The 16,611-nt window shown below is 57.0% G+C and overlaps 1 protein-coding gene across 1 annotated transcript in view; it reads left to right on the top strand.

The window, feature by feature from the left end:
• The first annotated feature begins 373 nt into the window (after positions 1–373).
• Positions 374–16,611, top strand: part of DPH1 (diphthamide biosynthesis 1) — a 61,080-nt gene continuing 44,842 nt past the window's right edge. Inside the window, exons 1-3 of the mRNA XM_075073963.1 lie at positions 374–437; positions 3,359–3,514; positions 8,755–8,818. Coding sequence (XP_074930064.1) covers positions 386–437; positions 3,359–3,514; positions 8,755–8,818 — 272 coding nt within the window. The 5' untranslated portion in view covers positions 374–385. The remainder of the gene's footprint in view (positions 438–3,358; positions 3,515–8,754; positions 8,819–16,611) is intronic.

Below are 16,611 nucleotides of genomic sequence, written 5' to 3'. Positions count from 1 at the left end.
AGGGCAGAGAGCAGGGGGGGTGTTATGCAGGACTCCAGGGAGGCAGGAGCAGAGGCAGGAGCAGGGGGTTGTTATGAGAGGGGGCACCCCGGGGGCGGGGGCGGGGGCAGGCAGGGGCGGGGGGTGTTATGCAGGGACTCCAGGAGCAGGAGCAGGGGGATGCTATGCAGGGCGCTCGGCGCTGTTCAAGCCCCCCACGCTGTTGCAGCGCAGGAGCACAGCTCTCCCTCCGGTGGCATGGGAAAAGCCAGGGGCAGGGAGTTCCAGAGGCCCCGCCCCCATACGCTCGATTGCTCGGTCGGTGACTGCTCCTGTCTAGGATCTGGTGGCTCGCACGTGGCTCTACTGGCGCTGCCTTTCCGGCCTCCACGTGGGTTTGTTTGCGATGGCGGCGCCGGAGCAGCTGGCGCGGAGTGAGCCCCCGGCTTGGGCGCCAGGTGGGACCCTGTTGTGTGGGGCGCGAGGGACCCCGCCCGCTGCCGGGTCAAGGGACAGGGCCGGGGCCGTTCCCGGGGGGGCTGGTTCAGTCCAGCCCCAGCCTGACCTGGCCCGTATCCCCCTGGCTGGCGACCAGCCTGGAGAGCAAAGGCCCCGGGTCCGCTCCCCGACCCGCCAGGGGAACGGGATCCGGGGCCTTTGCCGCCCCCCGTGGCTCTCTGCAGGCCGGGAGCCGTGCTTGTCTGTCAGCGGAGTGTGCGCGCTTCCCACGCTGCGGCCGGTCCCCAGGGCTGCCCCTCCCTCTCATCAGATGCCTCGAGCTTTGGCCCCTCGGGGCGTGGGGCAGTGGCTGCACGGCCCCCTTTCTCCCGGTCATGCTGCGCACCAACCCTTCCGCCTCTGACGTGCCAGTCAGGACGGTGGGAGCGTTGCCTGGTTTGATTGGACGGTTTCATGGAGGTTTCATCACATGAGACTAGGCCAAACCTGGAGGGTCGCAACCCTATCTGCCGGGTGCTTTTCCCAGGAGCTAGGCCTGCACCCTACCCCTGTGCAGCTCTAGCTTCTGGGCCCGAGCATAAGGAGGTGACACACACATTGCGTGGCGCAGAGATGCTGCTGGCTAGTCTGAAGAGAGGCTCTGCTGGGAGTGGCTGCTGTGGGACATTAAGTTTGCCTGAATTGAGAAGGGTGGGTTCACCAGTTTGGAGCTGTGCTCTGAATATATACTCTGACTCCAGTGTCAGATCTAGTCCACGTTCCAGTAACCCGCTAACAGTCACCTCTGACTGCTGCTTACTTGGTGGACAGAAAAATCAGCAGGGGCTTTTCCTTCCTGGCATGGCTGAGATGAAGCCAGTCAGCCCTAAGAACTTCAGCGTCTCAGTTGTTTAAGTTACTTTGTGGTTAATTTATCTGGGCAGTTTGCTTCACAGGAGCCTGGATAACTCATGTAGTGAGTGGGCAAAGCAGCTCGTGAGTCACCTGGCCTTCAAACAGCAATGAACACCTGTTCGCTGTGAGGCACTGTCATGAAAGGGCCCTTTGCAAGCATAAATAAAGCAGCCCTTATGCTGCATCAGCTCATCTGGCAGGGTTCGGATTGCTGACAGCCTTTCTGATTCACAGAGTCCCACAAAAGGGTCTTGAGCAGTCATGGTAAAACAGGAATAGAAACCTGCTCTTTACCGCTCCCATCACTTTGTCAAGTGAAATACTGGAGAAGTAACACCGGCCCTTCCCTTGCCAGATCACTGCCCCTACAGGAGTGCCAGCCAGCTGCCGCCTCTTCCACAGGGCGTTGTGGACACGCTTGTGGCAGTGCTGGCTCTGTGCCAGTTGGTGGGACTCTGGTAGGGGGTGGGATGGGGAGCTCCTGTGGGGTCCTGGCTGGGTAGGGAGGAGGAGTCCTTGTGAGAGCAGAGGACCAGCAGGGAGAAAGGGAGCTCTCTTGGGGCAGGCTCTAGCTGGGGAGGGGTCTGGCTCAAGGCCTGGGGATAGGAGCAGTGGAGCTGCCTGAGAGAACAAAGGACTTCTCCTCATTCCCTGGATGACGGCTGGGGGCACTGTCTGGGGACGCAGGGCAGCTGGCAAGTGGAAGGGGTCTCTGCACAGAAGCCTTTCTAGGCCTCATGTAGCTGGGGCGATAGGGTCATGCTGGAGCAGGCTCCAGCTCCTCAGCTGTCACTGGCTGGACTCCTACTCTCCTGGGAGTCGTCATTCTCCTTCCCCTGAACTTGGCTTCGAGTGACTGGCCACTGCCTCTCCTGGAAGGCGGTGCTGCCCCTAGCTGCTCAGCAGAGCTTTCCCTGCCGGGTTAGTGGTGCTGAGCAGCCCCTGGGCAGTGGGTTTCTGCCTCTGGGCAAGGCTTCCCATCTCTGTGCATGTCAGTGGGGTGGGGGCTGTGGCCAAGCCTCTCCCAGTTAATTCTATTTGGATTTTATAATCTGGGCTCAATGCAGGCCCCGACAGCTGCCCCTCGCCCCCTCCAGTTGCTCCCGAGTCACTCAGCAAGATTGAATGTAATTACATCGTTTTCTTGCCTTTAATTTATTGAGGGGTCAGAGCATGAAGTTACTCTGTGTCTCCAACCCCTCCCCCCCCTTGGTCTGTGCTATTTAGCAGGCTCGGTGCCTCCCCGCATTATGGAGCTGGCTGCTGAGGGGTGGAAACATCCTCCCCTTGTCCTGTGTCACTGGGTCCTCTCTGGTTTGGGGAAGGACGGTGTTGGGACTCCCTGTGTGGTCTCTGCTTGTGGAATGGCTACAGGACTGTGGGTCCTCTGTGCTTCTCAGGCGAGCAGAAGGGTCCGAAGCTCCGGCTCTGGGATCATTTGCGTGAGTATGGCATCTCCTGATGGATGCTATCAATCAGGGTCGGCTCCAGGCCCCTAGCGTGCAAGCGCGTGCTTCGGGAGGCATGCCGGAGGGGGCGCTGTCCGGAGTTTGCCGCGGGAGGAAGCAGGCGGTCCGGCTGGACCTCCCATAGGGTGCCTGGGAGGGTCCGCTGGTCCCACGGCTCCGGTGGAGCATCCGCAGGCACGTTGCGGGAGGTCCACTGGAGCCGCGGGACCGGCGAGCGGCAGAGCGCCTCCCGCGGCATGCCGCCCTGCTTGGGGCGGCAAAATGGCTAGAGCCGGCCCTGTGCATCATCAGGCCTCTGGAGGCAATAGGTGGGTCCCTTTTTGTGACACATCCAGCATGTCTGATTGTGCCTCCCAACCAGTCCTCACTGCTGGCTGGATGGAGCCAGGCTGTCCCGCGGCTCTGCTGGTGTGATGGCCTGTCTCCCAGGTGTCAAACTCCTTGGTAGCTAACGGAGTCGGGTGTGGCACGTGCAGCTGTTGAGCGCCTTCCCACTCTTCACGGATCCTCTGGCTCCTTGCACTTCTGTATAAGAAGCTCCTTGGCTCTCCTTGCAGGCCGAGGACCCCAGCGCCGACGGGTGGCTATGCAGATCCCCGAGGCAATTCTCACTAATAAGGAACTGCAGGAGGCAGTTGGAGCCCTCCCCAGCAACTATAACTTTGAGATCTACAAGACAGTCTGGAGAATTCAGCAGGCCAAGGCAAAGAAAGGTACGTGGCCGCTTGGGGCCATCCGAGAGCTGAGCCTGAGAATGGAGCTGCTGGGCTTCATGCACCAGCTCACCGCCTGGGCTACGTGGGGGCTAGATCCCATTGACCCTATTGTCGCAGCCCTGGCCCCTCCTGAGTCAGAACGTGCATGGCCCTCGCCAGTGTGTGGGTCCCAGTCAGTCCGGAGAGGGTGTGTTGTAAGGCCAGGCCAGGAGCTGGGCTGGGTTACCTAGGGGAATGTACCGATGGATGCTGGCTGTGCCAAGCTGTCAGTCAGGCTGGGAAGCAGCTGCCACACCGCCGGCATTTCATGTTATGAGGAGCTGGCCATAACTCTTCTGACGATTTAGTGTGTTTGTATCTCAGGTTTATAATCACATTAGACAGGATGGGCTGAGTCCCATGGAGCTGTCATCCTGATGGAGATTGGGCTGGGATGCTGGCCAGGGCTCCAGTTATGGCGCTCTGTCTCTTTCCTCTTTCCCTGTGCTTCCTGGCTGAGCCTTTGGGGGTTGGGGGTACACCCGGGTGAGTGAGTGCCCGGGTGGAATATGGGTGAAGGGCAAGGCTCCCCGAAGGTAGGGGATGGCATTGGGATCTTGGGAAGCCGTTCCATTGCTACATGGGGAAGGACAGGCATAGGCATGAGTTCCTGACTGTGTGGGCTGGGTGTTTCCAGGCTTGGGGAGAGGGAGGCGCAGGTGCCCTGGTCTCTGCTGGGGCATCTCTGAATTGGATGTGGTTTCAGCTGGTGGCAGCTGCTTTATTTCCCCCATGGCCTCAGCTGCTGAAGAGTAAATGCCCCAGCCCTCTCCCTGGTTGGGGTCACTGGCCAAGCCTGCTCAGCCCCGTTCCTCATGGGCTGACAGTGCAGAGAGTGATGCGTCAGACTCCCGATCCTCACCCCTGGCCCACCCATGCCCTGGATGAAAGGAGCAAGCACCTGTGGGTACTGGGAAGGGAGAGGTGCTTGGTATGTCTGAACTGTTACTGTGGGCTGTGCTGGTGCAGGGCAGGTGAGCATGGGCTGTCACAGGCGGTGGGCAGGGGGAGGGCTCATGAGTGGGGTCTGTGACATGATCATGTGGACAGGCGCCCCACAGTAGAGGGGCTGAGTAGCTGCAGCTTCGCGGTTGTGACTGGGCGGGGGTCCTGGCAGCCGGAGGCGTCAATCCTGGAATGTTTGATCGGGCCAGGAGTGCCTTTGCCAGCAGCTGGTGGCGCGTTGGCCAGGAGCACAGAGAGAGACAGAGTCACCGAAGGACCTGTGGGATGCTCTTGTGACCTTTGAGGGGAAGGATGACCCAGGAGTTAGGGCAGCTGCCAGGAACCACTTCAGGTCTCTGCCCTGCTGCAGGCTCCCCGTGGGACCTTGAACAAATCCCTGGCCTGCCTTGGTTCCCATTGGTAACGTGGGGACGGCAGCCCTGCCCTGGCAGGTTCACTGAGGACTGCAAGGTGCTGGGACCGTTGAGAGATCTGAGTATGTGTCACTCCTGTCTTGGTTTGGCCACTCTCAGGGCCCAGACCATCATGCCCTGTCCCCCAGGGGTGCTCGGGTTGGGAGGAGGCGATGGAGGAGTGTGGGGGCTGTCCTGGCCAAGGCGCTGCCTGGGCGCCCCTGTGCTGTGTGTTTTGTTCTAACGAAATGCAAACATGCGGCTTGGATTTAGGTTTTAGCCTCTCATGGAATATTGGAAGCTGAACCATTAGCCGTGCTGGGATCTCAGATGTGCACATACAGAGACCAGCGCGTGGCTCGCTGGCAAGGGGCTGCATCTGGACCCGAGAGGGCAGGAGTTCGGGGCAGGCCTTCCTCATGCCAGTGCCCGGTGGGGAGGGGTGTGATGGGCCTGGGTGGTAGCAGAGAGGCCAGTGGAGAGCTGCTGGGCACAGAGGGCAGATGCTATGCTAACGGAGGAGAAGTCAACTGTCCTGTGCTTCCCCCACCCACTCCCGGCACGTGCAGGAACCACAGACCTCACTTGGGAAGGCAAGTCTGTTTTCTGGCCAGCAGTCCGGGGCCCAGGACTGGAGCTGATTGTACCCTCTGGGGAGGAAGGATTCAGAGCTCCTCGAGCCAGCTGTGCTGAGCCCTGGGCACTCATTGCTCCAGTGGGACGAGCACGGTGCTAGTGCTCAGAGCAAGGTGCTGTGAGTTGGACTCTTTGGAGCTCTGCCACCTGCCCTGGACCCTGAAATATCTGGGCTGGGGAGTGTGAAGTGCCTCTTGCCTTGCGTGTGCTGGGCTCTGTGCTCCTTATCTGGGAAGCAGGTCTGTCAATTAATCGCAGTTACCTCATGCCATTAACTCAAAAAAATTAACTGCGATTAAAAAAATTAATTGCGATTAATTGCACTATTAAAACAATAGAATACCAATGGAAATTTATTAAATATATTTGGATGCTTTTCTACATTTTCAAATATATCGATTTCTATGACAGCACGGAACACATATTTTAAATTGCTCACTTTATATTATTTTTATTATAAATATTTGCACTGTAAAAACGATAAAATAAATAGTATTTTTCAATTCATCTCATACAAGTACTATAGTGCAATCTCTTTATCCTGAAAATGAAACATACAAATGTAGGTTTTTTTTGTTACATAACTGCACTTAAAAACAAAACAATGTAAAACTCTAGAGCCTACAAGTCCACTCAGTCCTACTTCTTGTTCAGCCAATTGCTCAGACAAACAAGTTTGTTTACATTTACGGAAGATAACTCTGCCTACTTCTTGTTTATAATGTCACCTGAAAGTGAGAACTGGTGTTCGCATGGGACTTTTGTGGTCAGCATTGCAAGGTACCTACGTGCCAGATATGCTAAACATTCATATGTCCTTCATGCTTTGGCCTCCATTCCAGAGGACATGCTTCCATGCTGATGATACTCATTAAAGAATAATGCATTAATTAAATTTGTGACTGAAGTCCTTGGGGGAGAATTGTATGTCTCCTGTTCTATTTTACCTGCAGTCTGCCATATATTTCATGTTATAGCAGTCTTGGATGATGACCCAGCACATGTTTGTTTTAAGAACACTTTCACAGCAGATTTGGCAAAACGCAAGGAAGATACCAATGTGAGATTTCTAAGGATAGATACAGCACTCGCACCAAGGTTTGAGAATCTGAAGTGCCTTCCAAAATCTGAGAGGGACGAGGTGTGGAGCATGCTTTCAGAAGTCTTAAAAGAGCAACACTCCAATGCAGAAACTACAGAACCTGAACCACCAAAAAAGAAAATCAACTTTCTATTGGTGGCATCTGACTCATGATGAAAATGGACATGTGTCGATCCGCTCTCTTTGGATTGTTATTGAGCAGAACCCTTCGTCAGCATGGACGCATGTCCTCTGGAATGGTGGTTGAAGCATGAAGACATATGAATCCTTAGCGCATCTGGCATGCAAATATCTTGCAATGCCGACTACAACACTGCTATGCAAAGGCCTATTGTCTCTTTCAGGTGACATTGTAAACAAGACATGTGTGGCATTATCTCCTGCAAATTGTAACCAAACCTGTTTGTCTGAGCGATTGGCTGAAGTAGGACTGAGTGGACTTGTAGGTTCTAAAGTTTTATGTTTTATTTTTGAATGCAATTATTTATTGTACATAATTCTACATTCGTGAGTTCAACTTCCATGATAAATCGATTGCACTACAGTATTTGTATTAGGTGAACTGAAAAATACTATTTCTTTGTTTTTTTACAGTGCAAATATTTGTAATAAAAAATAAATATGAAGTGAGCCCTGTACATTTTGTATTCTGTGTTGTAATTGAAATCAATATATTTCAAAATGTAGAAAACATCAAAAAATATGGAAATAAATTGTTGAACAGTGTGATTAATCAGGATTAATTGTTTTAATCGCTTGACAGCCCTACTGGGAATGGCTGGCAGATATGGGCCACGCCGCTTTCCAGACGTCCCAGGGCAGCAGAGGCTGGCTGGGTAGGAAGCGGTGCTCTGGGACCCCTTCTGAGGTGCCTGAAGCCCGGATTTCCCTGGCTGGTCTAAGCTGATCTCACTTAGAAGACCTTTGTGAGTTGGGGCAGCTGGAGATTAGCGTGGTTCCAACCAATTGGCCTAAAACAATGTCTTTAAATAGAGCTGGTGTTTGCCCAGGCAAGGCTCAGTAGCCTGGGGATTTCTGTCAGCCAGGGAGACCGTGGGTACATGTCATTAAGGCCGAGATGTGTTAGTGGGATCTAGAGTTAAGAGAATAATGGGATTAATGGGACCTGCAGTTGGAGCTAAAGGCCAAAGTTCTGGTGCTCGGTCCCCACTCCCGCAGAGAGCAGCCCAGCATGGGGACTGTCCCTCGCCTCTCAGAGGATCCGGAGGACAGCAAAGGGGTTGAGTCCCAGTCTGTCTGTTAGCATTAGAACAGCCACACTGTGTCAGAGCAACGGCCCACCTGCCTCAGGATCTTGTCTTCCAACAGTGCCAGGTGCTTCAGAGGGAGTGAACAGAACAGGGCAACTATCAAGTGATCCAGCCCCTGGCATCCACTCTCAGCTTCTGGCAGCCACTTGGAGCATGGGCTGTGTCCCTGGCCAGTGGCCAACAATGGACCTAGCCTCGTTCTGCTTGGAACCCATTTTACTTCTGGCCTTCGCAACACACCCTGGTAGCGAGCTTTCAGGCCGGCTGTGTGTGTGGGAAGAGGCACTTCCTGCTGTTTGCATTAAACCTGTTGCCTGTCACCTGGGCCAACACCCAGGGGGGCCTTGGCTCATTGCTGAGCTGCAGTACGTGGGGCCTGGGCACAGAGGTGCTGGCCTAGAACCCTGAGCCCTGGTGCTTGGCCTGCACCTTGGGGCCACGCTTCTCGCTGTGCCGGGCGGGTTCACCACCCAGCTACAGGGAGTTCTCCAGCTCTCCTCTTCCTGCACCGTTGCCGTGTTGTGAGACTCCTTCCCAGAGTGGCCAGGGAGCAGAGCGTTGCAGCTGCCCCAGTGCAGAGGACTCCTGACTCGGCAGCAGCAATGCTGGGTGTTATGGGCTAAGTGCGCGAGCATCCCAGCATGCTGTGGGGCAGCTCTGGCTCGAAGGAGCTCTGGGGTGGATGCTGAAGGCGGAAGGGCTGAGCTGTGTGTGGGTTAGGTCTGGCTCAGTGTGCCCAGAGGTGTTGTCAGGCTTGTACCCGGGGTTCGCTTTGTGGAGGAAATGATCTGCTCAGTGCATCCTAACTCTGGGCATCTGTCTCTCTCCTAGTGGCTCTGCAGATGCCCGAAGGGCTCCTCATGTTTGCATGCACCATTGCTGACATTATTGAAAGGTGAGTGAAAGACGTAGGCTCTTTGCCTTTGAAGGGGTGTCTGTCATTGCCACACATCCTGGCATCTCACCAGACAGGTCCCCAGGGCAGAAAAGTAATGCCCCACATCAAACAGCTTTGCTAAAGCATTGATCTGCCTGTTCCGTGGCCCTGCCTCCTGCCACGGAGCTGCCCACTGTGCATGTAGTTGGTATCTCCTGCGCTAGGTAGTGCCCAGCTGTGCAGTGCGGGGTGGGGCGGCTGGCCAGTGTTCACTCAGCGGTTGAATGTATGCGGCCGTGCGAGCGGCGAGCTGTGAGAGACAACCATGCTGTTGGGCTGATCTCACTGCCTGGCTCTGCCCCCAGCCCTTGGTGCGTTTGAGCCAGCAGCCGACAAGCTCAGCATGTCCTGGCCCTCGCTGGGGTCACAGTGCCCGTGTTAACAATTGGCTGACGTGAGCTTGGGGCCTGTGTGCCGAGGAGCGCTCTGGGCTGCAGTGGGGATGGCCTGGTGGCAGCAGGTGAGCTCTGAGAGGCTGGTGCTTTCGGGCACTCTCCATTCAGTGGCCTGCTGCTTTGGGAGAGAAAGGGGCTCCCTCGAGCCCCTCCAAGCCCCTGCCTCACTGGCCATGGCCTCTGCACCATGCTCATCCTGGGCTCCAGGGGAAAGACCCTGCTGCCCATTTACCCTGGCATCCTGTCCCCTCGCTCCTTGGGCTTGAGAGGGCAGCTGTGATTGGCAGGCAGCTGTGGGGCTGCAGGTGGGGGTCTGTGCCTGGGCATGCGGGTTCTCCCAGCTGCTCACATGGGCCCACAGAGAGGCGGGGTGGGGGGAGGGAGACCGCTGTCCTCATGCTGTTTCCCTCCCGATGTGCTGCAGCCCAGCAGAAGCAGAAGTGGAGGGTGAAGTGCTGAGAGGCCATTGGGAGCTGAGCAGAGCTCTCAGCTCTGCAGGGCAGCAGATTGAGGCACCTCGCAGGATTTAGGCTAATCTCTTTCCCCGGCCTGCTGTAACCGTCCCCCAGCTTCCTCTGTTTGCACACAGGGAGTGAGAGCCAATAGCACTGTGCGGCGTCATGACACTCCCTGGCATCCATCTGCCTGGTGCAATGGCTGGTTTCTCTTCCCACCTGCCCTTAGCCAGACAGCTGGCAGGCAGGGTCACAGCAGGGCACCCTCCCAAAGTAGCACTACCAGTAACCCCCGGCCCACCCCCCTGCACAGGAGAGGAGCAGAGCAGCTGGGTGATAGGCCCCTCTGTCCCCAGCGCACTGTGCTGCTGCTTGTGGCTCTGGGCTATGTAGGTGTCAGCTGGGCTTGGTGGCAGCATCATTCCCCAGCAGGCTGGTGTCTGCTCTGTGGCCATTAGCCCTGCTCTGCCCTCTGAGCCAGCCCTGGTGCCCCGGGGTGCTGCAGCACTTGGCCGTGCGGGTGTGAGCAGGGGGAGCTGGCACAGTGTCTTGCTGCCTCCTGCCGGCCTCCGGGACTTGGGGAGCGCCCCGGGCTGGGCCTCGTCACAGCCTGCCTGGGAGCTCTCTGTGCCTTCAGGTGACTGTGTGTGCTGCACAGCACGGAGCTGCTTTCGTGGTCCAACTTCAAAGGCAGCAGATTAAGGGGATATCGGAAGGAGCCGTGAGCCTGAGTCCCTGTGTGCAGCGCAGTCTACCTGCCCTGCATGGGGTGCTCCTGCCTCCCAGCAACCCCGCCTGGGGTCTCCCAGGGTGGGGTTGAAAATGGAGGGTCCTCTGGGATGAGAAGAGAGAGGGTTGTTGGGGGGAGCTGTGTGTATATGTGTGTGGAAGGGGTGCCCATGGGTGGGGGCTGTGTGCTGGGAGAGGGGGAATCTGTGTGTATATGGGGGGCGTTCGCCACTGGGTGGGGGCTGTGTGCCTTGTGGGGGGGGGTTTCTGTGTTTTGTGGGGGTGTTGCCCATGGGTGTGGCTGCTGCTGTTGTGTGAGGGCGGGATCTGTGTGTATATCGGGGGTAGTGCCGTGGTGGGGGCTGACTATGTTGCCTGGGGAGGTTCATGTGCATGTATATGCTTGGGGGCGCGTGCCTTGGTGTGTTGGAATTGTTGGGCGGAGGCCCCAGAAGTAGCACTAACCAACTTAGTTGTGATGGCGATGGCGGGGCTGCCACTGAGGCTTTCGGGTGGGGGAGAGGCGACGGAGTGAGCAGTGGGGCTCTGGCTGTGGGAAGGGGCTCAGCGACGTGTCTTGTGCGTAGGGGTCACTGGGAGCCTGTTATTGGGCCCAGCTCGCGGGCCCGGTGTGGCCTGGCTTTATGGTCCTGAGTCCTGGAGCTTGTGGCCAAGGCTGGGGCTGCCGATGGAACTGGGGCTCGGCGGAGGTGGCCCCTGGCCTGCCAAGCTTGGAAGCGCTTTGGTGCTTGGCCAGGGTTAGGGCTTGTGTGCCCTGGGGGCCTGTGCCGCGCCCCCGGGCGCCGCCCCACGCCTGGTGCAACGCGCCCCGCATACAGCACCCGGGCGTTGCCCAGGCCTAGGTGCCACGCCTTGGCCCCGAGCCCAGGCCGCGCCCATTGCCTGGTTCCGGCCTGGCCCTGAGCCTCTCTCTCTTGTACTCGTGGCAGCTATGGTGTTGTAATCTGAAGATTACCACTGGGAGTTGCGAGGTCCTGTCTACACTGAGATGTTGGTCTGGCCTGGTATGGCTTGGCTACACGCGCAGGGCTGTGAAAAACGTCCGCCTATCTGTCGTAGTCACGAGCGAGTGAGCCCGGAGCTGCACCTCGGTTGGCAGGGCCTTCGCCATGGCCTGGGGCCATGCGTACTGCGAGCGGCTGCAGCACTATTATAGCATTGCCTGAGCCTGTGCTTCTCGCTATGGATAAGCCAATGGAAATCCAAGCCTTGACTCCCCATGGACGCTGGCCTCGCGGTCAGAGAGAACTGCTTGCGAGTGATGGGACTCGTCTATGCGCGTAACAGCGGCTTTGTATTCCTCTGGCTTCATTAGTGCTCTGGCTTCTCGTGCCTATTATCAATTATATAGCGCTGTGTTGGCTATGCTGGAAGCTCTAGCTTACAGGCCTCTGCTCTTTGGTCCGGCTTCTTTTTTCACCGAGTGCCTAGGGCTGCGCTGACAGACATCGTCCTTTCTGCCTCCCAGTCAGCACCGCTTGTGCAGGTCCTGTGCCGGGATTGAGTCGATGCTCCATGGATGTGGTGAGCAGCTTCCAGTCAACGAGGGAGCCTGTCCGGCGCCTTTAGCTCCCTATGTCCAGGCGTAAGGCACGCGATCCCTAGATCACGTTGGCCCCTATGTACTTCTCACCAAAGGGCTACTTGACGGACGCCTTTGGAGCCTGGACGGTTGACATTCTGATTCATTCTCCCCTTTTGGGGCTCTGTTGGAGTTCTGCTCTCCTGCCTTTCCGCTCTCAGCGACTGAGTTGCCTGCCACTGCAGCGTGGGTGGGTCAGTTTTACCAGAGGGACAACGGGGGCCTTTGCCCTGGTTGTCCTGGATGGTACCTGTTTTTAGCAGGACCGTGGGAGTAGGCTGTGCCCCAGTTGGAGGTAGGGGGCTGGGTGACTTCAGGAGGTCGGATGGCTATTAAGGCTGGAAGTGCCAGGTGAGGATGGCAGAGGTGTCCGTTACCTTGGGCCACGGGTGGAGCGGCACTGAAGCCAGAACCGGCCAAGGTGGATGGTCGTCAAGAGATGGCCTGCTCCCCAAACCAAGAAGCAGGTCCAGGCCTTTATGGGGAGGGTGGGACACTACCGGAGATTTGTACCCCATGTGAGCTCCCTAGCAGCCCCATCACGGAGCTATGTAGGAAGGGGAAGCCAGACGAGGTGGTCTGGACCGAGCAGTGCCAGGGGGCTCTCTGGGCGCTGAAGGAGACTGTAGTCAAGGGCCCAGTGCCAGACTTTGACAAGCCTTCATGGCGTTCACAGATGCTGGGCTGGGCGCGGTGCTGATGCAAGCCAGTGTGAAGGGGGAGAGACACCCTGTCGGGTACCTGAGCAGGAAGCTGCTGCCCTGGGAGCGCCCATAGAGAAGGAATGCCTATCCATGGAGTGGGTGCTTAAAAAGCTGCAGTCATATCTATTTGGGAGGCACTTTACTGTGTATACCTACCACTCTTCTCTGACGGGCTATACCAAAGAGCGGGGCTCCTGCAGTGGAGTCTGACCCTCGAGAATTGGGAGATGGAGGTGGTTCATGGGATTGCAGATGTTACGGAGAGTAGGACCTGCACTTCCCCAGGCCATTAGCTGAAGGAACTCCGCTCAGTTCAGATTCGAAGGCGGAGGGCATGACAAATTGGGGAGTTTTCTTAATGTTTTGTATGATTATTGTGCGTGCCTCAGTTTCCCTGTGAACTGCATATCTAACCAGGGATGGGGGGTGGGAAGGTGTTGATCTTTGCCGGGATCCCTAGAGGATCAGATGTGACTGTCGCTGGCTTCCTGGGCCCAGCCAATGGCCAGACAGTTTGTGACTTCTGTCGCTCAGGTGCAGGGGGTCAGACCATTCCCGCCCCTGAGCGACATTGGTTTTGCCAATACAGGCTGCAATGTAGGTGTGGCCTAAGCCAGGGGAGGTGACAGTGGCAGGACGATTGTGGCTTGTAGCCACCTCTTCTCAGGCTTGAAAGCTGACAACGCAGGGCTTGGCTGGGGAGCCTGGCTAGCGCAGGGGATGCCCTTCCTCTTGGAGTCTGGACTGAGTCAAGGCCCTAGCGTGGCGTGTACTCGGAGGGGGCATCCTGGGGCTGCCAGCTGGCTGGCTGGGCATGTGGTTAGCTGGGCCTTGCACTGAGCAAAGGGCCAGGAGTCACGAGGCCTGGTTCTTTCGTTAACACGGACTTTCTGGGTGGCTTTGGACATTGCCGCCCTTGTGGGCTTGGGGTCTGGGTCGTGCTCTTGTTCATGAAAGTCGCCTGAAGGAGGGACACAAACATGCTGTTTAACAAACCCCCTTCGCCCCCAAGTGGGCTCTGCCTTCCCACCCCCTGTGGGGAGCCTCTTGCTCTGTCCTTGGCAGGGGAGGGGCTCTGGAAAGCTCCCACTCCGCTGTGCACAGAGGTAGCACTTCAGATAATTGCTAAGCAGGTGCATGCCCAGAGACTGCGAGAGCTGGCAGCGTGCAGGCTGGCTCGCTCTCCATGCCTTGAAGACAAGGGTTACATTCAGGGAAGTGCTCCAGTTCTGCTGGGATCCCAGGGCCGTTTCTTCCATCACCGCTTGCGCGCCCCATGTCTTTGTTTCAGGTTTATCTCTGTTGTGGAGCTTACATCTGTTAAAGGAATCTCACTGCGTCTGGCTGCATTAGTGACAGGAGCTGCCGAGCACCCGTAGTCACTACAAATGCACCAGCAAGAGGAGCCCGAGGCCCCTGTCTATCTGCTCCCCAGCCATGCTGTGAGGGATGGGGAGTCCTCAGATACTTTTTATCCACATCCTTTCTATTGCTGGGGCTCCAAGCCCCTCGAAAAGCCCCTTTGTCTCTCCCCCAGCAGGTAAGCAGGGGGCATTCCCTGTCCCTGTTTGTGACCAGCATCTAGCACCTCCCATATGTTCCTGCCCCCAGCACTCACCTTGCCAGGGCTGAGCCCATGGGGCTGCTCCCAGCGTGGCAGCAGGGGGCCCCTCGGGCCCCCACGGGCTCTCTCCTGTGACGGTGTGGAGCAGAGTTTGGGATTCTCAGTGAGGTGGGAGCTGCTACTGGGGTGGGCTGGGAGCAGCTTGCAGAGCAAAAGAGGGAAAGGAGCCGGGAGCATGGAGCCCTCAGGAGGGCGTGTGCTGTGGCCCACAGCTGTGCTCTTTGGGGTGAACAGCGAGGGTCAGCCCCATAAGGGGTCTGGGAACTGGTGCAGAGTCATGAGGGGTGGGTGCTAGGGGTATGTGAGCCGTGCTGCTGTCTGGGGGCTGGATGGGGCTAGTGTGCCGGGATCGGCAGACAGGGGAGGTCACCCTCAGCCACGGCGCTTTTTGGGCTGGATGTGATGGAGAGGGCTGGGTCCCAGGCTCCCTTTGAGCAGACTCAGCTCGAACACTCTGCGAGGACCCCTGTGCCCTGAGCCTCGGGCTGTGGTGGTAGCAGGGTGCATGTGGGCTGGGGGCGTTGGAGCCATCTGTGTGGATCGAAGGAGACAGTGTGAACACAAGCACTGAATGCTGATCATGGTGGCTGACAAGGAGCCCAAACAAACCAGTGCAGGAGGCAGGCAGCATCCAGCACAGGGCACTGGGCCATGGAGCAATGCATGGGCCCCGCTGAGCTCTCAGCCACCACAGGGCTGTAGGGGGCTGCCTGCACCATTCCCCCATCAGTCTGCGTGCATCCCCTCCAGGGCGCAGGCCATGAGCCGCTCATCCAGCGGATGCTATGATTCTCCCGCTCTGCTGGGCACAGTGCCCTGCGAATGCCCAGCCTGGATTGCGCGGCCCTGTGAGACTCCCCTGCAGGAGCCATGACCAGCAGCACCAAACAACTCATTGGTACAGCACCCCAGCTCGGAGGAGCGCCACAGAGGGCTGTTATCACAGCACGACTCTGTGTCCATAGCCAGGTAGGGCCAGCTTATCCAGACACCCCACTGCTGGGCTTTGGGGGAGCAGCCTACACCCCTGCTTCCCTCTTCCTCCCCCCGCTCTTCAAAGGTTTCCCTTGTTATCTCCCTCAAAGTTTCTGGTCTGCCAGGGTCTCCAAACTCTGCTTAAACCAGGTTATGTCCCCATGGGGGAAATGGATTGATCGATTATAAAGCAAGAAGGGAACACTGGTGGTATAGTCTGACCTCCTGCACAATCCAGAGCAGAGATTGTCTTGAATTCATTAGTGTGTCCTTCAGAAAAACTGCCAGTCTTGATCTGAAAACGGCCAGGGTTGGCGAATCCCCCAAGCCTCTTGGGAAATGGTTCCAGTGACTAATCACCCTCACTGCTAAAATCTTACACCTTATTCTAGTCTAAACGTGTCTGGCTTCAATGTCCAGTCGTTGGCTCGGGTTAGACCTTTCTCTGCCGGATTGCAGAGCCCATAATCGATGTTTGTTCCCTATGTGGGTACTCACAGACAATAATCGTCACCCTGAACCTTCTCTCCAAGTTAAAAGATTGAGCTCCTTGAGTCTATACTATAAGGCAGGTTTTCTAATCCTTTAACCTTCTCATGGCTCTTCTCTGACCCCTCTCCAATTTATCAACGTCCTCCTTGAACTGTGGGCACTTGAACTGAACTCAGGATTCCAGCAGTGGTTGCAGCAGTGCCAAACACAGAGGTAAAATAAGCTCCCTGCTCCTTCAGATCCCGTGTATGTGCTTCCAAGGATCACGTTAGCCTTTTTGGCTACGGTGTTGCATTGGGAGCTGATGTTCAGCACCTGTCCAGTGCGACTCCCACGTCTGTTCCTGCTTCCCAGGAGAGAGTCCTCAGCCTGTGAAGACGGCCTGTGCTTAGATGTAGGACTTTGCATTCAACCATAGTGAAACTCAGATTACCGAGTGTGATGGAGTAGGGGCTGTCTGTGTGGGGAACGGGAAAGCAGGGGATGTCTGTAGGTGAGGGACAGGTAGTCAGGTTGTAATGTGAGCCGGCAGGGGGGAGGGGGAGCTGCTGGGCGGAGGAGAAGGAAAAGGGTTTGGTCTTCGGCTGGAGGAGGAGAGGCAGGACAGTTTGGGTTTGGGCTATGGGGAGGAATTCAGGGGATCCTAGCTGGGATCCAAGCACCCTGAACCCCCAGAAGGACTCAGTGGAGGGGTCCGGACTGTGCCTGCAAGCTCTGCTGTAACCTGTGTTCCTGCTGTCCAATAAACCTTCTGTTTTACTGGCTGGATAAAAG

The sequence above is a fragment of the Chelonoidis abingdonii genome, chromosome 20, assembly GCF_003597395.2.
Source record: "Chelonoidis abingdonii isolate Lonesome George chromosome 20, CheloAbing_2.0, whole genome shotgun sequence".
NCBI lineage: Eukaryota > Metazoa > Chordata > Testudines > Testudinidae > Chelonoidis > Chelonoidis abingdonii.
This window is presented reverse-complemented; position numbering and strand designations above follow the sequence as displayed.